The 26,288-nt window shown below is 36.2% G+C and overlaps 1 protein-coding gene across 2 annotated transcripts in view; it reads left to right on the plus strand.

Moving 5' to 3' along the window:
• Positions 1-8,447: 8,447 nt before the first annotated feature.
• Positions 8,448-26,288, plus strand: part of NPC1 (NPC intracellular cholesterol transporter 1) — a 40,351-nt gene continuing 22,510 nt past the window's right edge. Inside the window, exons 1-6 of one of the 2 annotated variants that reach the window (XM_070940586.1) lie at positions 8,448-8,643; positions 18,814-18,936; positions 21,334-21,440; positions 22,050-22,225; positions 23,388-23,555; positions 25,062-25,311. In XM_070940586.1, coding sequence (XP_070796687.1) covers positions 8,548-8,643; positions 18,814-18,936; positions 21,334-21,440; positions 22,050-22,225; positions 23,388-23,555; positions 25,062-25,311 — 920 coding nt within the window. In that variant the 5' untranslated portion in view covers positions 8,448-8,547. The remainder of the gene's footprint in view (positions 8,644-18,813; positions 18,937-21,333; positions 21,441-22,049; positions 22,226-23,387; positions 23,556-25,061; positions 25,312-26,288) is intronic. The other variant, XM_070940587.1, reaches the window with a different exon arrangement.

Here is a 26,288-nt window from a genome sequence, read left to right on the forward strand (position 1 = left end):
TCATTTAGACAGTTCTGTGTAATGTTCATTTCTCATATTAGGACATGCTTACCTGAATATTTTAATGGAGACTATTACGGACATACCATTAACATGCTTCTTTTCTGTTTCAAGAATCCTGGCCAAGTATGTTATAGTATCCTCCCTATTTAAATTAATTTGGAATGAGATGCTTTTATTTTGTGAATAATTTACTTTTCTCGTTTTCCTTCTCTGGGCATTTAAACTAACACAAACCTAATAACCTTATTTTCTATTTATTTTCTATTCAGTTATAATTATATTACATGAATTTGTCATTTTTATTTCAGCTATTTTGTTATGCCTACCATCTTTGTATTCTGTTTTAGCACTAAGCATTCAGTTTCTTTGATTAAGTCATTTCTAGTACAATAATATTAGCAATATCTAAACATCTCTACATGGTGTAGACTTTTTAGTTATCTTTTTTGTATAGTTTCTTTTGATTCTCGTGATATATACATACATTGGCAAGTTCTGCCATATTTCCACTTCACACCAACATTTTTAACTTAATATTTTTAACCCTTAAAAAAAGGTTTTTAACATTTTAAACTTTGTGTTTTGTAGCTTCTTCGTATATTTCCTTAGAAATAAGCTCTCAAGCTGTTCTGTTTCTGATAGTATTGAATATTGAGATTCATTTCACTGTTATTCATACAGTTCATCTTTTTCCTACAAATATGAACAATTCCAAATATTCTCCAACACCTGCAATGAAATATTTTTTCTTAACATTGTGTTCATATTTGGGTATTTTCCACATGAAAACCGGAACATTTCTGACACACAATCATGAAACTGCAACTAGCAATCTTTTTCTTCTTAACTAGAATATATTTCTAATAGTCTCCTTGCTTGCTTTTTCAGTGAAGCTGACAGACCTATTCATCAGTAATAACTAGCAAAACGATTTTGTAACTACCATTTCTTTGCAGGGTGAGGCTTTTCCTTCCTTTCCTTTGCCAATCTTTGCCACTCAGTCTTTTTTACTATTACAGGTATAACTTTGCCTTGCCAATTATTGCAGTTGTAATAATTCAAGTGAAAAAGCAAATAAGGAATTTAATTTTCACAATGAGAAATGACTACATTGAAGTAATTTTGAGTTATTTTAAATTCCATTTATTTCAGTGGGTCTGCTCATAAGTACATATCCTATCAGACATAAGACATTTCCATACATATTATTTTTACTGTCTGCTCCTAAAATAAACCAAACTATATTAGTAACAGTTCCTAATAATAACAATTTTACATCCACCTGCATATTAAACAGTAATCTTTTTTCTTTTTTTATAATTTATTTTTTTTAATTTTCCAAAAGCATTTGGCTTAACTTAGGATATTATTCATACATTGTAATATACTGTTTAAGTGTTCTCATCTACTAAATTGCTGTGCTAGATAAACACGGTAACGTTCAAGGGTAGATTTTTGGGGCAGATATGCTGGGGCCCTGCTCAGCATAACGAGGATATTTTCCAAAATGATCCTTCTGCTATGTGGAACAGTGTTTTTTCTGGGTAAATAGATAGATGACTGTGTTGTGGGTGAACTAAATACTGCTGTCTAAAGAACCCTTTTCCCTGTAAGATCATTAAGCTCAAGTAAAATTATTAGGGCCAAAGACTAATTTCAAGTTCTGCATCACTGAGCAGAAGTACTAAAAATAGTGAACAAATAAGTACTATCTTCCATGATGTCTTCATCCCTGCAACATATATTAGCCATGAAATACATATATAGATATATTATAAACAATGCATTTATTTTTAGTATTTATGAGCCTTTGTGTATTGGTGATATGCCATTGACTGAAGATCAGTTTATAGTCATATACAATACCAATTAGGATTACTGAGGTGAATAAATTGTGCTTTATAAAGTCTTTTTGTGTTTGATAATTGCAATAGCAAACCAAAAATAACTGTATGGTATGCAGTCTTCCTTTCATGTTTACAGCTACCAAAAAAATGTAATGCAGTTGCAAAGAAAGAAATAATTAAAATAAAGAAAATAAATGCAATCCTGGGCATGGAAATATAGTATCAAGATCAAGAAATGTCCTATTCTCTAGTTTGCATTGATTAAGCAAGACCTGGAATATTGTGTTCTGTTCTGAGCACTGCACACTAAATACATTGACAAATGGAGTATATCCAAAAAAGAACAACCAAAATAAGAAACATGTAAGGGGAACAGTTGGAGATTTTGATTATATTTAACCCAGAGCAAAAAATAGTCAATGATGAATCTGTACTGAAATTAGTAGCTTTTGAATCAATATTTTCCCCATGTTTCCATAACTGAACATAAGTCTATTTCTCTCTATTAAACCCCTCATGATTCCAGATACTAGGTCAAGACTTCCACTATATTTCCTACTTGGCTTGCTGATATTCACCCATACCAATCTTTTAACCAGAAAACAAAATATTCTCCAGATACATCCACCATCCCAGTGAGACACTTACAGATCCCAAAGACATTATAATAATGATGCTGATGGTTTGTGGCATTCAACCAGCCTATTTATTATAAAAGTATGTTTTTAATTGGACAAAAAAAAATATGAGGTCATACTGGTAGTCCTCAACTTACGACCACAGTTGAGCCCAAAATTTATGGTAAGTGAGAAATTTGTTGAGTTTTGCCCCATTTTACGACTTTTCTTGCCACATTTATTAAGTGGATCACTGCAGTTGTTAAATTAGAAACGTTGTTAAGTGAAACATTTCCCCATTGACTTTGTCAAGATTGCAAAAGCTGATCACATGATCTCAGGATACTGCAGCAGCCATAAATATGAGTCAGTTACCAAGCATCTGATAGTAAATGCTACAATGGTAGTAAGTGTGAAAAATGGTCATATGTTTTTTCAGGGACGCTGTAACTTTGGTCAATAAATGAATGGTTGTAAGTCAAGGACTACCTGTATCGATATTTTCTGATTTGAGATAGTGCGTCCTTTTTCCTAAAGGGTTTAAACCAGCCATATACTTTACTATGAAAATGTCATTAAAATGTGCGTCATCTAACACAGCCTAGATATCTACTATAACCTAGATTACACAGGATTTTTCTCAGAAGTCTTTTCATTAGGAATGTCTAATACAAGCATACAAAAAAAATAAATATGTCTGGGTTTCTATGTACCATATACAGTAGAACCTCTGGTCACGACCATAATTCGTTCCATAACTTGGTTGTGACCCAAACCTAATTTTGGAAATTTGGAGCTTACAAAAAACATGGTGGGGAAGCTAAATCAGCCGCAAAAAAAAAATGTGAATTTTTAGGTTGGAACCCGATTTGATCGTGGTTAGAAGTGTTCGTGACCAGAGGTTCTACTGTATTATTTAAGTAAAATTCTACCTCAGGATTTCAGTTTGCAAAAGACTTTAATAGGATTAGTGTTATGGTCAAGAGGTAATTATTGTATGTTTGCTGCCCAGTGAGAGACACTTCAGGTTACCTTTTTAAACAGCCATCTGAGATACCTACCCACAAATGCTTAACTACAATATCCTAGTTGTTATGCCAGTGTCCCAGCGTAACTAATTATAAACAGATTTGCTTGAAAGAAAATATTTGGCCTCTCCTTCAAAACTGCAAGCAGATGGATATATTGGAAGGTCATCTAGCAGCAAATAAATGCCATAGGATACTATATTCCACTCTTTCCTCTTGTGGATTGCAAAATATATAAATTGCTTCAAAGGAAATTAGGGAAAGCACTTGCACGTATGGTACCCATATTAAATCTGTTGCAGAATAACCTTGCCCCAAGGTTATACAACCTTGCAATGAATCGCAGAAACTGTTATCCTATTCCCAATGTCACTAAGCCTTTTCCCGAATTCACTACAGTACCTTTTCCTCTGCATTTACCCTATTTCCCCAAAAGTAAGACATCCCCTGATAATAAGGCCAATCAGGCTTTTGAGCGCATGCGCTAAAATAACCCTCCCCCCAAAATAAGCCCTCCCCGAAAATATTTAAACGCAGAGCTGGGAATCAAGTAAGACAACAAGAGGAGCCCCATCTTGCTCCATGTGCCCCAAAATAATAAGACCTCCCGAAAAATAAGGCCAAGTGCTTATTTCAGGGTTCAAAAAAAATGTAAGATAGGGTCTTATTTTCAGGGAAACACAGTATGGATGCAACTATATTATCAGATACCTTTTGCACTGATCATACTCCAGTGCCTCTGAAGAAATTGAAACTTTAGAATTGGTCTTTCTGAGGTGTAGATTTTACAAGAAATTATTCTCTCAACTAATCTAGAACAAATAAGACTGCTTGATTATTCTAACCAATGGCATTTAGAATTTTTCTCAACAGAGTAGTACTCTGAAATCACTATATATTTGCTAAATTCTATGCCCATGTCACAAGGCTTGCTATGTTTAGACCTGATAATATTAGTAGGTGGTAATCTGTGCTTAACAACTGATAATTGGGAGCAGAATTTTCCTTGCTAAGCAATATGGTTGTAAAGCACAATGTTACATGGCCACATGACTTACCCAGCACTCTCCAGTTGCCACTGTTAAGCAAATCACTGCAAATCCTTAAGCAAGGATCTCATATAATTGAAACTTCCAACTCTTTACTGGCTTCCCCATTGAATTTGCTTATGGGCAGCTGGCAGGAAAGATCAGAAACCATGATTATGTATTGCAAGGATCTGTAACAGTCAAAACTCTAGATCATTTGCCAAGCACCTGGACTGCAATTATGTGCTTGTGGAGGTGTTGCAAGAACTAGTCATAACTACAATTTGTTCCGCACCACTTAAGTTTGGATGGTTGCTGAATGAGTGGTCGTAATGTGAGGACTACTTATATCTATTTAATTAACAAGATTTCCCTTTATTCTGATTGCATGTGGTTATTTTAATTTTTGTTATCTGATCTTAGACTGTAATATAATGTTCCCACGTTTGTTCAAGGTACAGCAAAGGGCCCCATGAACCTTAAGAAAAAATATAGCTAATACTATACTAAAGCTGTCTCTTTGCAACAAAGTCAAGAAGTTCCCTGTTGAAATTCAATTAAATAAATCATAAGATTATTTTGATGATCTTTAAAACATGCTGTGTTTGTATATACTGGTAATAACTTCCAGTAGTTTTGTTTTCCTTGTGTTTTAATAGCTGCCTTAATCTCTTGTATTCGTTGAACCAAAATCACTTATCCAAATTCCTTCCATCTCATAAGTAAAACCATTATACTGCACTATGCAGACTTCAGAAGTTATAGTGCATTCAATCAAGTTTTTGCATTTGATATAGTTTAAATGACTGTATATACTCAACATTGGAGGGTGAGTTCACTTTATAGTTGATGAAATTTTCTTACCGCTAATTTCTCTGTGGAATTTTCATCATGTCAAAATCCCATCGGTCTCATTTTACTTGAAGGAAAAAATGGTAATGATACTTTTAAAATATTATTTTGCTTTAAGTATATTTTGGAGATATTTTAAAGATATTACTAATTTTTAAATGTAAATAGGGCAAGTGTTATACTGCTATTTCTAGGAATTAAAAAAATTAAGAAGTACCCCATAAATCAGTCTTCTCCAAATTGGTAACCTCTGGGCATGGATATTACACTCAACCAAACATACTTATGATCCAATATACATGTAGAATACCAGACTGGAAAACAGTTATAAATCATGAAAAAGTACAAAATTGACAGTTTTTTTCAATGAAACAAGAAAAAAAGATTTCCACAGTGTTCATAACATTTTGGCTCATGCAGGTTTTCAGTGGTCTTATTCTACTCTGTATTGAATATTTCAAAACAGAAGATTTGGGAATCTTATAAATACATTGGACTGGAAAGTCTATAGGTTTGCTATAGCCCTGAAGCTTTAAATATTATTTATTTTATATTCTTGACAACCAATGACTATATGTGAAATAATGATTTTCTTCTCAGCAATTCATGTGTCTATCAGCATATGGCTCTGAAGTTTGCGAAATACTTTGGTTGCCATAGGTGCTGAATCCTGTTTATTCATTCTGAGTCAGATGACAAGTTCAGATTAGAAACTTCTGTTATCCAATACTAACAATTACAACACTAATCATGCCACTATACGTCAGCAGTATGTACACAAACAACATATTAAACAAAATTTCATCTGCAACCCCAGTAAAATCTATTCTATCCTGTCACACAGCTGATAAACTCTATCATACAATGGGGCTGCCTAAAATCCTATTAAGAACAGAAACGTGCAGTTTGGGCCACATGCATACTTACCTAGAAAATACTCTGCACTGAAACCAGCTGGGTTCACTTCTATAAAAATATGCACAAGATAGAAGCTTTGTCTTTTGTTAAAAATCTCATGAATGTTAATACAAATTTTTGCAAGCAATAAATCAATGCTACCAGATGATATCTGCAAAAATCTGGACAACCGTTAGATTAGAACAAACAGATAAAGAAAACATTAACTCTTTGGCACCATCTAGGAATTGTCAGAATTTTTGCAACCCAGATCTAGCAGTGTTTACCAAAACTATTGGAAAATACTGTATGTAAAAACTGCCTATAGGTTTAACCAAAATGAACCCTTCATATTAGAAATATAGTTTTCCTCACAAATTTTTAAACAAGGATTTTTAAACTACATAAGCAAATAATAAACAAAAAGCTTCAGATGCAGCTACTTTTGTATGAAGTTATTTCTCTGTAGAATTCCAAGTGATTGGGATTTGCCTGTAGATTACAAACATGAGTGGAACTATATAACTTAGAATATAGGAATATTAAATTATTAATATGAACCTTCAGACTTGATCAAAAGCCGTATTACAAATTTTATATATAGCTCATTTGGTTATGAAATGTTGAAATGTACATACAAATTAGTTATGAATAAAAATCCATATGCCTATAATGCAAGCTCCTAACATACAATATACATGTTTATACATAAATACATCACGTATACCCTCTCTACTTGCATCTCTGTACCACAAAGAAAACTAACAGTATATAAAAAATATTCAAGCATGTCAAGAAATGGCACTTTTTAAACAAGGGTTTTTAGAACAAATCCACCACTTGTTAAAAAGACTTGTGGTTGAATTTAGATGAGCTAGATTCACGAGTCTGCTGACTAGACACATCACATGACAAATAAGCTTTCACAATTGCTTCTCCCTGAAAATCTCAAAGCTTTGCTTGTTTTCATATATTTCAGACTCAAATTGCTACCATAACATGAAACGTGGATTCCAACACAGTTTTGCTGAACTAAAATACATTACTTTTAAGGGAGCCATCTAGCAACACCCATTTAGAATTGCCACCTTGAGAAGTTTAATCATACACACAATTTATTTTGTATATATAAATCAGTCATTTTCATTATATATATATATATATATAATATATATATTATATATATATATATAATATATATATAATAGAGAGAGAGAGAGAGAGAGAGAAAGAAAATGACTGATTTAACCCTGATAATGTGGACCTCTTTGATGGCCCAATGGATTGTTTTCTTGCAGGAGTTTTTCCAACCCCAAAGTTCAAAAATGTTTTCTACATCCTTCCATTCAGTGCCACAGGGAACGGCTTGCACAATTCTGATCACTGCAGATACACAAGTACCTGGGTATTTGAATACCTTTTGCAAGGCCTTGGCTGCTCTACCAAGTACTAGCAGGCAGCATATTTCCCGACTGCCGACTTAAAGCAAATGCTTGATATTTACTGATTTTATATTTTTAACGGAAATACTTCAAATTCGTATCACCGCCACCTGATATCCATATTTCAGCATATCTTCATAGCAACCCTATCAAGGAAACAGAGACTTCAAAATTAAAAGGGAAGTGCATTCTGAGGAAAAAACAAAACACAGCAGCAAGATTAACATTTGAGCATAAAAGGCATTTGGAATTCAATTATAAGACCCGTTTTATTGAACCGGCTGAGAGGCGAAGATGCAATCCTGGTATAGGTTCTCCTGCTTGAGCAGGGGGACTAGAAGACCTCCAAGGTCCCTTCCAGCTCATTCATTCTATTCTAACCTAAGGCAGCCAGAGGCCCGTGTGACTTACTTTTGAGCAGCTACACCCAAAGGACTGAGCTCGGGGAACGGGACATTAAGGGGTGCCCGAAGAACTGGGCGTGTTTGTGGGCAGTGGCGAAAGATAGCGCGTGCCGGTGGCGTGAGAACCAGAAGGCCTCACCTCACGAGAAAAGGCCGGCGATTCTCTGAGCGAAGGCGGAGCCGACCGCCTCGGCTGCCGGCTTCCACTCCGGAGAGGAGGGGAAAAATCGTCTCGGTGCCTCCCTCCGGAGGCTTTCCTTACGACCAGCAACGCCTCCGCGTAGAAAAACCGAGAGGCGAAGCGACGGCTCTTCCGGCCTCTCAGCCATACCGCCTTCCGACTAATCTGCCTCGCCTCGCCGCCGCGGATTCTTAAAGCTGACAGTAAAGCGAGCGAGGTGGAGGGGGGGTACAGCACTTTCTCCAGAGATGCGCCATCAACTTAAGCTACGGGGCCACAGCTGTGGGAGGCTCTGCGGCCTGGGTATCTCTGTCGTCTTTTTACTGGCCCTTCTGCCCGGCCGGGTAAGTAAGCGAGCGAGCAAGCGGAGAGTAGCGTGAGAAAGGCCGAATTTGGATGTGGAGAGGGTGCAAATGCCGGTCCGGGAATAATCTTTGGAGCCTGACGGAGGGAGGGGAAAGTGGCTTGGGGCTTGTTTTAAGGGTGGGAGGGAGCTTGTGCCCCAGGATGGGTTGGACTGCTCCCGCCACAAACTCATTCTGCACCGACTCTGTTGGGCGGGAGAAGGAGTTTCCTCCGTCTGCTGGGGTGGCAAGTGGGTGAGGTGGACACGCCTGCATGACTCCTGGTCCTTGTAAAGCAGGCTTTTTGGCGAAAGGCATGACTCTTAACCGCTGAAGTGTTTGCTCGAAAATAAGTCTTGTTCAACTCCCCAGTTTATTGGAGTCGTCCTTTTTCCCGGGTGAACGCCTATCTTTGATGATTTGAGGAATCCTTTTCGGAGTGGCCATTCCTGAAGACGGTTCTGGCTTTAAAGAACTGTGGTCTCGGCAATGGCACAGACCCGAAAATTGAGCAGATAAAAATAACTTGGGGATTGATTGTACAGAGTTCTTAAATAAAGAGCTGTTTTTGAAGCCTGCCTCCTGTCTCTCTATCCACGAATCCAACACACAGACTTCAAATTTAAAAGGGAAGTGCATTCTGAGGGGGAAAAAAACACACACGGCAGCAAGATTTAGATTTGAGCAAAGGCATTTGGAATTCAATTATAAGACCCGTCTTATTGAACCGGCAGCGAGGCAAAGGTGCAATCCAGGAATAGGTTCTCCCGCTTGGGCAGGGGGCTGGACTAGAAGACCTCGAAAGTCCTTTCCAGCTCATTCATTCTGTTCAAAAGCAAAGGCTGCTAGCTTGATTCCGAGGTTAGGGTTAAAAAGAGTGATGCTGTTTTATGAGAGTTTGAATTACGGCTGGTTGTAGTGATCTGCAAAACAGAGGTTGTGAAATGCTATATATGTGGAACTCAGCAGTTATATTGAGTTGGAAAGCAATTGAACTGTAGTGATTTGTGGCTTATTGGAGTAGCAACTTACTGTAATTTATTACTTACATAATTCAGTATGCATGGCATAATATACCTACATTGCAGCTTTAACTCAGTTTACAGACTAAAACCAACAAAGGGAATGCAAGAAGAGGAATAAAGTGGAGGGATAGGAGGAAGGCTAATAAATGTCCCTGTATCAACTGCATCTGCTTAGAATACCTTATTTAGGAATACCTTATACTTAGAATACCTTATTTAGAATAGGAAACAATTAAGGAAAATGCTAAGGGAAGTTGGCTGTGTGTCACAGGGACGTTCTTAGAAACAGTTTCAATTATTTTGGATGAAGGGTGAAGAAAGGTTTCCGTTGTTGCTTGCTTGATTTTTTTTTTTTTTTTTTGCAGAGACTGTTTACTATTAACTTTTTAAAAGTGACAATGTTCATTGTATCCACTTCCATTTTTTTAAAAAAGTATTGAAGTATTTACAATATGAGATACTGAATCTCCCATAGAGATTATTTTAAAAACAGTTTAAAAATGCAACAGATAAAAATATCCAACTATTTAACTATTCTTCCATCTCATAAACATGGGAGGTCATTTGGGGAAAGTAACTTGCAAGATGTCACTTTAAAAAGCACCTAAGTAGGAAGGTAGATGGTCTGATAATGTTTGTACTTATTTTAAAACCAATATCAGCTTTATTACACTAGTGTTTAGGATGAACTTTCTGTGATATTCCAATATATTTTACATTTATGAGAATTTAAACACAGTGTATCTTCTGCATTTTGGCTCTAGTTAAATGCCCAATGACTAGTTTTCCAAAGACTTACAATTGAGCCCAAAATTTCTGTTAAGTGAGATATTTGTTAAATGAGTTTTGCCCATTTTATGACTTTTCTTGCCACAATTGTTAACTGAAATCCTGAAGTTGATAAATTAGTAATCTGGTTGTTAAGTGAATCTGGCTTCCCCATTGACGTTCCTTGTCAGGAGGTTGCAAAAGGTGATCACATGATCATGGGGTTGCTGAAAAGGTCATAAATATGAACCAGTTGCCAACCATCTGAATTTTGATCACATCATGGGATGCTGCAAAGATTTGTAACTAAGAAAAATGCTCATAAATTATATTTTTCAATGCTGTTGTAACTTTGGTACTAAATGAACTGTTGTAAGTGGAGGACTACCTGTATTTGGTTTGGGCATTCTAGCAACAATAATTTTAGTTTAAGGTGCTGTTTACAGAATTTTTTTGCTTCAAAAATGTGATTTATTTATATTTCATATTTCTTAACTGTCCATTTCTCTCAGATAACACAGTCCCCAGAAAAGGAACATAAGTTGAACAGTCTTTACAATTTGTTACAGTCATAATCCATAATGTAGTTCTTTTCTCTTTCATGGTGTTATACTTCAGAACTTTATGGGCCGATAATGAAGGTTCTCTGTATAGGTAAGAATGTTCTCCCACTTTTCTGCTTCTGGAAGAGATGTTTACCTGCTGGAAGATAGTAGTAGACTATTCTCTTGGAGTGATTCAGAATATATTTAATTTTGCCTTTTCATCTTCCTCTAACTTAATACATCAACATATTCATTTGGTCAATGATTAATTTCCAGTAGTTGATTATTAGTATATGTCTCTCTGCAGATTACTTAGCTCATCCCAGTTTTAAGGAAGATGGGGCATGCAAGATAAGGAAAAGATATGAAGTTATGTTTTAGGAGGAAAATTTCTGATAAAATGATAAAATTTAGTTATAGAGGATCCTTTCCTGTTTGTATTCATCATAAATTCAGAATGATTAAGAATAAGAGAACTGTTTCAACCCAGTTTATGGACTTCAAGATGGAGTATAGATGTTAAAGTTAAAGATGTACCGGTAGTTTTTTCTCATCATTACTCCCATGCTGGGTGAAACTTTAAAGTTCTTTATGTGGTTCATTTCTAAGAGGTAATCCCAGTAAAGTTGATTTCTAGTGGGTTCTTCTATTACAAACTATGCTTGTAATTTGTGTAGGAGTAAAATAGATTTCCTATATATTCATGGAGAGGAAAAGGAGGAACAGCTGGAACAGATAGTAACTACCAGTAAATGCTTTTATGGAACTGGCAATATTTAATGGAAAATTCTTATTACTGAAAGAGGTAGTGCATATGATAGAGTACATGCATGGTTGTATGGACTCATTGGATATTTGGCCAGTATTGTCAATGAGCAAACTAGTATTGTTTTGAATCAATGGTACCTTGTTCTGCACAGTTTTCTCTTTTCTGCTTTTTATATGAACTATTTATTTTGTGGGATTTCTTTGTAGAGGGACATTCCCAAAAATACTTTCAACAATGTACATGTAATGCAAGCTGCAGAATGGGTGAAGGGACTTTCTGTGGTCAGTGCATTTGGGGAAATGGCTCAATAGATACTTGGGCATCATATTTTAGAGTGCAGGCCTACTTTTTAACAGCTCAGTTGTAATAGGATGATAATTGTGCATAGTAAAATTTGATATAATGGCCTTGAGAAAAGACAAGTACAGATGTACCTTATTTAATTAGCCCTTGTTCAGTAACTGCTTGAACTTGTGCTGTGCTGAACAAGTAGTAGTTATACTCAGTCCTTGACATTCTGCATCATGATCTGAGCATTAGGCAGCCAGCCCAGATTTCAGACCTTTGTAGCATCCTGAGGTCATGATCATGATTTATGACCTCCTCTGCTGGTTTCGCAGAATTAAAATCAATTGGGAATACGACAGAAAGTCAGAAGTTGCAATCATATGAAGTCCTTGTTTAATGACACTTGTGGTCCTCGCTTAACAACAGTAACTAGGAATTGGTAGAATTGCCATCACTAAGCAATGCAGTCATATATTATCATCATGATATCAACATTTACAACTACATGTCTTAGAGATGGAAATTCTGGTACCATTTACTGCCATTTAAAAGAGTACTATCTCCATTGTTTCTTTTACCTATCTTCATTTTTTAACTATTTTGCATGCATATTTCTCACTTCCACCATCATCAGAATTATCATAGTTCTTTAAACTTGGGAGGAAATGATGCACGTCCATGCTGCTTGTCTTCATATATAAACTTGCACTTCTATTACTGGGACATGTTATATAACACTAGACTCCTATGCTTCATTTCTAAGGCTGGATTTAAGCTCAACTCTAGCAAGACTGAATGATTTGGGGGTTTGGGGGCTTCCGATTCCAGGATGTCAGAGATAGTCCCTACAGAGGGGGAGCTGATGTAATGGACTACAGTGAAGCTGTACTTTTCCAGGAAGGAGGGGACACATTCCAAAAAGAGGGATGAGATAAGGGGCAGCATAACCTGGAGCTTGATAGGAGGCAGAGAAAGAAAGTAAGGATAACCACTTCCTAGTTTTATCTCCCAGTTATATCCATTAGAGTGAGAGTAATAAGGGCAAGATTCTGTCTATTGTGTGTAAGCAGATAAAGAACTGAACTCTGTAGAATGAATTGTTCTGCATTGTTCTTGAGCTTAGTCTGACACAAAAAATTATTTTGATGCTGGATGAGGTTGGACTGTTCCAGAAAGACAGGCTGTTTGCTGCAAGGAGGTAAATTGCTGGGAGGCAGAGGCTGAAGGGTGGGGGCCGCTGGGTGGGCAGGGCTTCAGCAACATTCACTGTATAAGACACACAGATATTTCCACCCACTTTGGGGGGGGGAGTGTGTCTTATACACCAAAAAATACAGTAATTAAAATGCTTCAAAAGAAGACATATGGAAAAACCCACCCTTCCACACTTTTCAGATATCTAGTGGAAAACCACAGAATAGATTGCTATTTTATGGTTACAAAACTTATATTCAGAAATTGAAGATTAATGTTTTTTTCAAAAGGATGATCATATCAGAATGTCTTTATATAAAATGTAACCTTACATCATATATTGGTATAATTTTTCCTCCTTGGATGCTTTGCAGATATAATGGTGAAATAGTAAACAAGGGAACTAACACTCAGTGATATAAGTGGTCTCTGTAAGAAACCAATCAAGTTGAGTATATATATATATATAGGTAGTCTTAAAGTTACGACCACAAATAAAACCAGAATTTCTATCACTAAGCAAGACAGGTGTTAAGTGAATCATATACAATTTTATGATTTTTTTGTGTCATGGTAACTCACTGCAGTTGTTAAATGTACCATGTAGCTGTTAAGTGAATCTGGCTTCCCCCATTGACCTTCCTTGGAAGGTTGCAAATGGTGATCACACATGACTTCAGGACACTGCAACCATCATAAATATATGTGGGATGTCAAGTGCCCGAATTTTGATCATATGACCGTGGGGCTACTGTAACAGTCGTAATGTGAGAAATGGCTGTAGTCACTTTTTTCAGTGCCATTGTAACTTCAAATGGCACTAAACAAATGGTTGTAAATTGAGGATTACCTGTAATAGGAATGTGTCCTGGTAAACCAGTCATTCCAAAGATAAACTGGACATTCTTAAACAGATCTTTAAGGTGTCTTTGTATAATCCTGGTCAAAAAGAAATTCCATTAATAGGTATCAGAAACCACAACATATATATTGATCCTGATCAAATAAGTCCACTTTGAATTCCTTTTGTTTACTTTTTTATTTTTAATCCTGTCAAATAGTGTCCCACAAGTTGATATCTTATCATTTTCTCTTTGTTTCTTCTCAGGAACAGCTTGAACAGTTTAACCATTCCTTTTGTAAATCCAAGATAAGAAGGCTTTTCAAAGTACCTTCTTATCATTTGCTTAACATCCCTCAGAGGAAATATTCTTTCAAGTCCATTCTAGACCCTTCATGTTCCAACTTCAACATTCTAGTCCCCCTTTTGCTGTTTTCCAAAAATCAAAGTTTTACTTTTTAAACCTTAAACTTATATAAAACTTATTTTATTCTAAATAAAAGATTCTCTTGCCTTTTGGAAAGTTTTTAACATTTGGAAAGTTAAGCAATTTCCTAATTAAAAAATGGGCAACCAATTGTCCAATTTGAAGGTATGATACTGCAGCTTATGCAAGATTATTTGTCTCCCCCTCCCCATTCCCAGAACTCTGAAATCTGCTGGAGATTGCTCATTTATAATCTCTTTTACAAGGAAGCAAACTTGTGGTCAATTTTCCTTTTCTTCTTCCAAGAAGAGTTCCAAGGAGCTGATCCATACAACAGCTCGTTTTCACTATGGTTGTTGGCCCTATGACAGCTGAACTATCCTCAGTCTGTCATGCTTCCCCAGAAATGCCCATGATTAGTGCAATCATTAAACACACTTTGAAATACCAATATGCATTTTTGCTGAGGAAAGAGACCCAAGGTTCAAAGACTATTGGCTGCCTAAATGCTGAGTTAAAGTTTCAGTGATGAGCATAATCCCTGTATCAGCTTTTTAGATTTTGCAATTTTCCCTTAGCTTGTTGTTTATACTTAGATTAATGAGCTCAGTTTTCTGGCATGCTAAGATAAGGAAAACAGGTTTATGATAGCTTTTTCCTCCCCTCCCATTTGGGCAAAATATTGTTATCAAGCAATAACTTAATGTCATATTTACAAGATGTCTTCCTTTGAGAAATCTTTGCATGGTACTTTTTTCTCCCCAGTTATACAATAGCAGGGTGTTTTAAATTCAGGACTTTGCCTATATTTATCCAACTCCCTTAGAAAGTAGTCTAAGTTTTTCCAGTATGTTTAGAAAGAGGAGATAAAGCTGAGACCAGAACAGACTTTTCTGTTGAAACCAGAACAAATGGACAAAAAGGAAATAGGAAATAGAGATTTTTTGAAGGGAACCACTGAAGAAAGAAATCAGGCGTATTCAAAGTTAAAGTATGCTTTACTTTTTTTTTTCTGGCTAAAGGAGGGCTACCGGTATTTGCTTGCTTGTGGACAGCTGTTGCATCATGTGGTTTGAAGAGAAAGGGCAATAGCAGCAGTCATTGATCAAGAACTAACTAGTGGAGAGAGCCATATTCCTTAGCCAAGAACTCAATCGCAGGCAGCACTTGAGAACCTGATCTCTTTGAAAGCAGCTGCGTTCCAGCCAGCACTATTTAAAAAGAAGGCAAACTTTTCGGATTCACAACTAAAATAAGCATAGGAACAGGGGAATTTTGTGAGAAATTGAATAGGAAAGATGGCCTTCACTTCCATAGAATGGGGTTTAATGATTGTTTAAGAAAGCCAGAGCTCAAATTCTGTTAATAGGTAATATAAGGATATCTTTTTTCATTACCTCAATTTGGTTTAACTGTCTGGTTCTATTTGGATCTAAGTAGACTACATCTATTGGTACATACTTAATATTCCCGCAAAATTCTCAGTGCCTTATAAATCTAAATCTCTTTATTTGGTTCTACTCCATGCATTGCATCCCTGTACTTTAGCTGTCCGGTGGCTTTCCATTTGAACAGGTAGCATTTCTGAGCAGGCTAGTTTGGAAGTTCTCAACTTCATTGTCACTGGCAGCCAGAATTTGGCTTCCAGAGTGGCCAACTATATTTTAGTGTTGTTAGTGATAACATGGAGCACAGTTGTTGCCGACCCTCCAGCATTACCTGGTTTATCTAAATTGTAATAGAAAAGCAAATCACCATGGGGGCTATATACCTGCCACATACCAATCTCTCTGTATTTCCAATGTCTGAATCAGCTAAAAGTTTTCTATCTCCAGAGCAATATCCTTGGTATATGAATATCTGGATCTCTCCTTCAGTGACACCTCATTTTCTTTTAAATGATGTCTTTTCCAAGGTCTTGGTTGCCCTTAATTGCAAGGGAGCTAATCTACCAAGTATATGTAGCAATCACATCCTTGAAAGTCTCATTTTTCCACGTTAGTGGCATTTCCTAAAGTTTCCTACTTTAGTTTAATTTGTTTGCTGAAAACCAAAAGCTCACTATTTTGAGTATAAATCCGTAACTTACATCCAACTTTCAGATACACATTTGATGTTTTCTGCTATAACTGAAAAGCACCTTTTCTCCTGGGCTTTCTACCACATACTTTCTATTATTTGTCTGAGATTTCAAACTCATAATCCACAGGCTATATAGGTATCCAGCTCATTTTTAAAAGCTTTTTTCATTCTACCATTTAATTTTTTTAAAAAATAAATAACTCAAGACAGGTAATTAATATTCTTTTCTTCTATTTTTCATGCAACAATACCCTATGAGGTGAGTTGGCTGAGAGTGTGTGACTGGTACAAAGTCATCCAGCCAGTTTTTCATGCCTAAAGCTGAACTAGAATGCTCCTGGTTTCTACTGTGGAGTCTTAACCACTGGACCAAACTGGCTCTTTTGGTGCAGTCGGTGCTTAATTTTTTTTCCCCCTGTTCAGTCATGTCTGATATTTAGACATTGCCTGGACAAGTCCCTGCAGTTTTCTTGGCAAGTTTTTTCAGAAATGGTTTGCCATTTCCTCCTTCCTAAGGCTGAGGGAAAATGACTAGCCCAAAGTCACCCAGCTGGCTTTGTGCCTTATGTGATTCGGCCAGTGGTGGGATTCAGCCAGTTCGCACCACTTCGGGAGAACCGGTTGTTAACTTTCTGAGCAGTTTGGCAAACTAGTTGTTGGAAGAAATCATGAGGACAGAGAACCGGTTGTTAAATTACTTGAATCCCACCACTGGATTTGGCCCATGGGGTGCTTAGATCTGGCCTGTGGGACTGCCCTGGAAATAGCAAAGGACCTGCCCACAATGCCTCTGCCAGCGAAAATGGAGTTTTCAAGGGCCGCCCATGGCCCTCCTGAGTTCTGTTTTCACTGACAGAGAGTTGCAGGAGGCTGTCGCAGCCAAAAACACAGCTTGGGAGCCCGTTGTCATTGACAGAGCACTCAGGCCTCCACAGGCGCCCTCCAACACGCGTGCTGGCCATGCCCAACCCGTCTCCTGAAGTCAAACACAACCCTGATGTGGTCCTCAATGAAATCGAGTTTGATACCCCTGCCTTAGCGTGCCCAGGCTAGGCACAGGGCCAGATCTTGCCTTAAGGTCATACCAAGGACGATTAGTGCAAGGGAAACAGATGCCAGCCCAGGCTATAATAGTCTTGCTTTTTCAATCTCTGAGACGCCATCAGGTTTCCAAATTTATTTTCCAAAGCACTAGAAGGCAGGACAAGAAATAACGGACAAAAATTAATCAAGGAGAGAAGCACCCTGGAATTAAGAAGAAACTTCCTAACGGGAGACAATTAACCAGTGGAACAGTTTGCTGTCAGCAGTTGTGGGTGCTTCATCACTGGAACTTTTTAAGAAGAGACTGGACAATCACTTGTCTGAAATGGTATAGGGTCTACTGCTTAAGCAAGAGGTTGGACCAGAAGACCTTCAAGGTCTCTTCCAGCTCTATTCTGATTGATTGGCCATGTAGAAGAAAAATCCCACTTAAGGCTTTTTGTTGAGAAAACTGGGAGGAAAGAACACTTTTATCCCACTTTGACTTTCTGTATAAAAGAAACCAGGTTAAACACATAAAAACAGGAAGCAGTGGTAGAATTTGGCCTGCACCAGGTTCTTCATGCAAGAGCCATCCAACAGATGTCTACCTTTAATGTTATGTCAACCCTGTCTGCAATTGCACACATTACCATAGGCCAAGTAGATGCAGGGAAACTATGAAAAATATAGGAAAGTTGTTCTATAAAGTATTCATTAAATACATTTAAGTTTAATGGTATACCATAACGCTTTTTTCTTAATTTTTGATTCACTAGAAATTTTTGTATCAGTATACAAAATGGCTTCTCCTCAGGTATTCCTCAAGGTGATTTGAGTTTGAGATCCTTTGTCTGCTAAACATTGGTGCAGAAGTTAAACATGCACCATTTGTTCCATGTTCCTAATGCCATATAGTTGTCTGATTTTGAAACTCAGAAAATTTTCACAAGCATTCTGTGATGTAGCATATTGGAACCCTATTACATAATTACACTAAATAATAGAAATAAATAGAACAAGTAGAAATAAATAGGCTAAATAGAAATAGATTTCTGATATCCACTGTTTGGCCAGGTTAGCTTTGTATTTTCATTTATGGAATAATCTGACGTGTTACTTTTTTATAGGTCTGATTACTAAATCTGCTTTATGACCAATTAATGTGCATCCTGTTTTTAATTGGTTTTTTTTCCGCTTATTTGTAGGCATTCTCAGATTCTTGTATATGGTACAGCCAATGTGGGATTGCGTCTGGAGACAAAAGGTATAATTGTCAATATAATGGTTCAGCAATACCACTACCAAAGGAAGGGTATGATTTAGTTCAGGTAAGTCTTTGATTAATTACATTTTTATTAAAGAATTCTTAAAAATAAATCTTCTGGAAATTAGATAAAATATTTGGTTATGTTTTCCTAATTAAAATGTTTAAATGTGCCTTAGTACAAGTAATCACACATGCAGATAGGCTAATAATAAACCATGGTCTTGGTTATTTAGATTAGTTCTCTATGCTTGGTGTATATAGTTTTGGAACTTAGTCTTAAGAATGTATCATTCTCTCTTTGAGAATAAGAAATGTTCTAGGACAGTGATGGCTAATCTTTTTGCCATCGCGTGCTAGGAGGGGGGGCGGGGAGGTTTGTGCGCGCATGCCCAAACCCATAATTCTATGTGCCCCATGCATGCGCATGGGCACCCTTTCCCCCCGCTCCTGGCACGTGGTGGCCCGGTAGGCCCGTTTTTCTTTCTCACCTGGCTCCAGATCCTCTCTATGCATCTGGGGAGGGCGAAAACAACCTTCCCCACCCCCTCGGAGGCCCTCTGGAGGCCCGAAATGGCCCATTTCCCAACTTCCAGTTGGACAGGAAGTTACATTTTTTTCTGTCCCCAGCTTCCAGATCCTCTCTAGGAGTCTCTGGAGGCTGGGGATAGCAAAAAATGTCACTGTCAGGGTGGATTTGATTTAAATCAAGTTGATTTAAATCACAATTTAAATCATGATTTAAATCACTAGTAAAAAGGCTTGATTTGAATCAACTCGATTTAAATCATAATTTTTAAAGAGCAGCTGACATCTCTTTTCTGGCAGCGGCTCCTCCTCTGACCCGCTGTTGACTCACCAACAGTCCCAATATTGCAGAATATACAGCCTCATGCTACATAACTAAGGTCCATTTCATGCTGATTAAACTAAATTATTAATGTATCTTAAATAGAAAACTATCTTTAGATTTTTACTCCCAAAGCATGTTATTAAAATAAATTTGATAAAAATCAAAAAAATCTGATTTAAATCAAAAAAATCTGATTTTTTTTTATTTTTTTTAAAAAATCATTGATTTTTATCCACCCTGCTTCCTGTCCAACTGGAAGTTGGGAAACGGGCCGTTTCGGGCCTCTGGAGGGCCTCCCAGGGGGTGGGGTAGGCTGTTTTTGCCCTCCCCAGATGCATAGAGAGGATCTGGAGCCAGTTGAGAAAGAAAAACCGGCCTTGCCCACCCACCCCCAGGCCCTCTGCAGGCAGGAAACAGCCTGTTTCCCTACTTCTAGTAGGCCTAGAAGGGCCGAAAATCAGCTGGCCGGCACGCACATGCGCGCCAGAGCTGAGCTAGCATGCCAGGCAACATGGCTCCACATCCCGCCTGTGGCACGCGTGCCATAGGTTCGCCATCACTGTTCTAGGACTAGTACAGATAGTCCTTGGTTTACCATTCATTCATCCTGTGACTGTTCAAAGTTACAATCATGCTAAAAAACTATTTACAAATAGTCCTCAAATTACAGCTATCATCTCATGTGACATCACATTTTATAACCACATCACTTAGCAGTGGCAATCCCAGCAGTCCCAGTTGCTCTCACAACTTGAGGACTACCCATTGGCACATCTGGAATTTAAGATTATATTGTGAATGCTCAGCCAAGTGGCTTAGTTATAAAGTGAAAATTTATCTGAAGACAAATGAGTGAAGTTCCCTCTCATCATCCACCGAAGCCTATCAAGTGATTTTATCACTTTTCAGGTTTATCACATTTCTACCACTTTGCTTGACAATATATCACTTTCCTCCTTAAAATTAAAAGTTTGTTAAAAACAAACACCCTCCTCCCCCAATAGGTAAGATAGAAACATTGGCATATTTCCAGAGCAAATAGCAAGGGACTTATCTGCAGGCATATTTGTGCCAAACAGTATAAGATGTTCTGATTTATCTACATAGGTAGAATATCTTATGCCTTAACAATTCTATTTATAAAATAATGATGACTGTTGCAATATTATAAGCTGGAAATACAGTGGATATAAAAAGTCTACACAACCTGGTTAAAATGCCAAGTTTTCTGAGATGTAAAACAATCAGACCAACATAAATCTGAGCTTTATATTGGCTTGATCAGAGTCAGTTTATTTATTGGCAGGTAAGTATTGACTACTATTTAACATTAGTTTAAATGTGATTAGTTAGTACTGAACACAGCCACATCATACTTATGCAACCAGACTTTTGTAAGTTTTTTATTGTTATTTTCCCTCTAAAAGATTTCAGTTTGTTTTTCAATTGAGTTATGCAGTTTACATGATATATTAGAGATGGAAAAAATTCTGAAGTTATTAATCTTGGTCTGATTTTTCTTGGTCTGATACTGAGGCCAGCAGTAGAAGAATCAGGTTGTTTTGTCATTTTAGAAATATTTCTTTAAATATTCACTTTTTTCTTAAGGAACTCTGTCCAGGTTTTTTCTTTGAGAATGTTAGCCTTTGCTGTGACGTACAGCAACTTCAGATTTTGAAAAGTAGCCTGGAACTACCTTTACAGTTTCTTTCCAGGTATGTGGAGATATTGGGAGATTGAATAGATTGTTTTAAATAAACTGTGGGAGATTAATCAGGTATTCTGTTCATAATCTTAACTATTAAATATGACTTAAATATTAACTATTGATCTTAACTATTTTAGAAAGTGTTGATGACTTCTTACTCTTAATACTAAATCGTTTCCAGTAAGCTGAATTATATGAAGTGCTAATGTAATAGATGTGTTCTTGATTACTTTTTCACTTTGGATTACATTGTATGAGTATGTATTTTGATTTTACTATGCATAGAAATACCAAATTAGCCTCTGAGACCATAGGCTTGCACTGTTATGTGAGATTAATCAGCATCAATAAACAGTGATTAACACATATGAACAAATATACTTAAGTCTAATATTTTGTTGTGTTGCCATGATGAACTCTGTATGAAATATTTGTAGTTTTAAGTAAATTATAGCTATAAGATTTATTGGTAATTTTTGAAATTACACACTCCAGAAGTTTATTAATTTAAATGTAAACATTTCTGCAATAATATTACTTTCCTCTCAAGAGAGAGAATATATGTGAGCTTTATTTTATAAACACATATTACAACATCAATATTACCTCTCTTTAGGTGTCCTTCATGCTTTCATAATTTCATAAATCTCTTTTGTGAGTTAACGTGTAGCCCTCATCAGTCTGAATTTCTGAATATTACTCAAACACAGCCGTATAACGATCCAGTAACAAAAGAGAAAAAAACCAGCATCGTAGAGCTGCAATGTTATATTGGAAAAAAATTTGCTAATGGTAAGAAAATATAAATAATATAGAACAGTTAAATTTTTTCATTGTCTAGATTTATAAAGAATTCTATAATTCTAAAAAAAGTTATCTCTACATGTATGTATAAGCACATTTATAATTCAGGTAAAGAAAAATGCACCCTTAATCTTCTTGGCTATTGAACTAATTATTGTTCTTTTCATCAGCCCAATGCAATTAAACTGATTTTTAATTTAAATTGGGAAGTTGCTGGTTTTAAATCAAGTTATTTAAGTCAAGCTTCCCACTAATATTTCCTAACACTGGTGGAAATGTGACTGTTGAAACATTTATTTTATCTTGGTCTGGCAAATCAAAAACAAATTAGCAAAGAAATATACACGTCCATATGTACATACCCAGATACACACACACACACACACGAGTCCTCAAATTACAACGGCAATAGAGACTGGGATTTCCATTGCTATATGATGTCATAAAGTGTGGTGTTCCGGTGAGCAGATTGCTTAGCACTGGCAATCCCTGCAGTCCTTGTTTCCGTTGTTAAGTGAGGATCATGAGTCATTAAGCAGCCACCTGCTTGTAGCTTACTGCAAGCTTCCAGTAACCAAAGTCAGTGGGCAGAAGCTAAAAAGAAGTTGTGAGTTCCAGAAGGCACATAAACACATTGGCAGGGAAATGAATGGCTGCTGCCAGGTGGGAGAGGGAGCCCGGGAGTGTGCTGGTAGCCAGCCAATATTTTTTGCATTGCTATGTTTTACCACTATGTTTTCACATATTTGCAAGACCACTCCATATGATAAAAAGTGAACCTGGATTTTGACTACATTTCCAGTACTTATAGAAATTCCTTTATACATTCTCTGGGTTAAGTGCAATGGTACATCATTTTTTAAAAGTTTTCTTTCAAACTAATTTAATGTACATTTTAGTCCATTCGTCCATACTTTCTCCCATTTATCTAGCATTACATTATACCCCCCCAAAAATGCCCATTTTACCATACACTCTTTAATGTATTCATCTTCTAAGTTCATCTTGAATAATATTTTATATATTTTAGAAATCAAGTGGTCAAGTGGAGATGACCACTCTATTGCTGTTGTTGACTCAATATAATAAATCCTCTTTTTATAATTTAGTATATCAACTTGTAAATTTTGTGTTAAAATTGTATTTCCAGATATGTATAATGCCTGCAAAGATGTGGAGGCTCCATCAAGCAATATTAAGGCATTAGGTCTGTTGTGTGGGAAAGATATTAAAGATTGTAATGCAACCAATTGGATTCAATATATGTTTAGCAAAGATAATGGCCAGATTCCCTTCAATATTATTCCAATATTTTCAGGTAGGAACTATGGTCATTTTAATATGTTTTTAGTTTTTGTGCAATCTAGTAGTTGCTGAAGTTTTATCATGATATAAATAGTTGGATGATGTCACTTGGAACATTTTAGTATAGGTGCAATTATATTCCACTTGAAGTTTAACATTAACCTTTAATTAAACAGAAATACATAGAAAAGAGGGAGGAAAGGCAAAAGAACATATTCTGACTGATTGATTGATTGATTGAATTGATTATATGTAATTGAACAAAGCTGTTAATGTTTTCATTTTTTCTAATTGCAGCGAATTATGTTCAGTATTGTGTTCTGTTGATAATATTTGTACGTAATATATTTTATAGATGTTTCTCTTAAAAACACACAGATTTTTCCAAAGCAACTAGTTTGATAGATTCAGTCTTACAAACTTAGAAATAATTTTTTGCATGATTGCATGTAGTGTTGCTGGATGTAGTGTTACTTGTTTCATTTCTTGCATTTATATGAATCACAGCTGTATGTCTATAAATATTTGAATGCTCTGAGAGTAATTTAATCAAAATGTTTTAAGAACTTTGCTTTGTGTTCCTCACTGTCTGTAATGTATTTCTCCATTTGGAACTTGGTCTTACTTTGGATGAGAATTCACTGTTGAAAGTGTTGGATAAAATTGGATATTCTTTTACACTGGATTCCCCTGTTTCGTTGATAAATAATATTGATAGATTTATCTCACTTGGAAAACTGTATCTTCAAATACTTAGTTTGCTTTTCAACTGAATCGCACAAAAAATTTCCCCTGAAAAAATCTTTATAGATGCCAAATATAGAATCCTTGATTTGGATGTTGAGACAGATTTAAAATCTTGAGCTAATACAGTGAGATCTCATTTACATATTTTTTAATATTCTGTTTTCCTTTAATCTAATAAGGTTTGATTTCCTATCCCCTAGATCAGAGGAAACAAAGACCCCTTTATGACTTGTAGACTTCATGGTGGCTCAGGAATTTAGGGAGTTGAAGTCTACAAGTCATAAAAGGGCTATGGTTCCCCACCCCAGCTGTAGATGCTAGAGGGAAGTTGTAATAGTGCCTCCCACGTGGAAGGCTTATGTCCCTGCAGGGATGAAGCTATTGAAAAACATTGCTCATGTATTGCTGCACTGTCCTTTATATAATAGTTAGTGCTCCAGGCTTATCAGTCCGTTCCCCACTTACTTAGATTGGCTTGAGGAACAGGTAGTATACTTTCTCTTGGAAAACTAGCTCGCTAATATCTTCATAAAATAACTAAATTCTTAGGACTTGTTTATTGTCTTTTATATCACTTTATTTAATTTTTTAGAATATGTGAATCTTGTGGCTTATGCATGGCGTATATTGAATTATTAATTTTTAATGACACAAAACTGAATTTGACAAACTATAAAAATATTCTTATGAGTTAATTTAAAGAGCAATAGATTATATCTGCATGGCTAATGCTGCATTCTTGTTTCCTAAATGTTATTTTTTCTCTTGTTAGATGTACCTGTCCATGGGATGATTCCTATGAACAATGCTACCAAAGGCTGCAATGAGTCAGTGGATGATACCACAGGACCTTGTAGTTGTCAGGATTGTTCCATTGTCTGTGGCCCAAAACCAGTACCACCACCACCTCCTGCCCCTTGGCTTTTGCTTGGTTTGGATGCCATGTGTGTTATTATGTGGATCACCTACACAGCATTTCTTCTTATTTTCTTTGCAGTGGTCTGTGGTGTCTGGTGTTACAGGTAAATAGCCATTTAAAGCACTTTACATTGAAAATATTCCAAAACGTTTATATACTATTAAATCAGTTATGCTTACTCACTGTTTAGCATCACTTTTAGAAAAATTTCTGTTCCTCACTAACGGTTTTTAACAGTTAAATAGTCAATATTCTCTAATATGAAATACAATGTAAAATATGGAAATCCTCTAGATATGAAAACTAAATAAAATACAAAATAAAATGTTATATATTTGACCACTTAATCTATTAACATAATCAGATTTGGCAAAATCATACAGGATGAGAGAAAGAATTCTTATACTGTAAGCAGTTGTGTTACATTGAGATCTCTTTTTTGTTAGTGTTGATTTACACAAAATGTTGGCCTTGATCAGTGGGGATAAATGAGTTGTATGCTTCATTTATTACTAGTGATTCTAAACTACAGAGCCATCAGAAAATGGGCTGAGTAAGCATAATTTAGAATCATTGTTAATAACCATGGGATTTTTTCCCTCTTTCAAATTGCTTGCTGAAAAAGGAGGATGGTCGGGTTGAATGGCCTTATTAAATACAGCATGTAACATTTTCTCAGTTTAGTTACAAATTCATGTTTTGAAAAAGCTATCTATGTTAGACAGTTTCTCATCATGATAGATCTTAGTTTTTAATACCAAGTCATCTGTAAAGGAGGCACTTCAGAAAAACAAAGAAAGGCAGATGAAGGCCCTCTCTGTTATCTTCCAGCTGGATTGTCTCTTCCTCACTCTTCATTTCAGAATATTTTTGCTGAAAAATATTTTTAGATCTTCTTGAGTGCCCCAAGTTTCAATAATATTCAAGTCTGTGAACTATGAGGAACATTCCAAAAACTTTATTTCCTCTTATTACTTCATGGTTGATTTGGAGACATTTTCTTATTTTTAGGTTGTCTTGCTGAAATATACAATTACTTTTCAGATACACATTGTAATTTAAGTTTGATAAGAGATGCCT

This window comes from Pituophis catenifer, unplaced genomic scaffold, assembly GCF_029215685.1.
Source record: "Pituophis catenifer annectens isolate HBS135680 unplaced genomic scaffold, rPitCat1.0.hap2 SCAF_3, whole genome shotgun sequence".
NCBI classification, from domain to species: Eukaryota; Metazoa; Chordata; class Lepidosauria; order Squamata; family Colubridae; genus Pituophis; species Pituophis catenifer.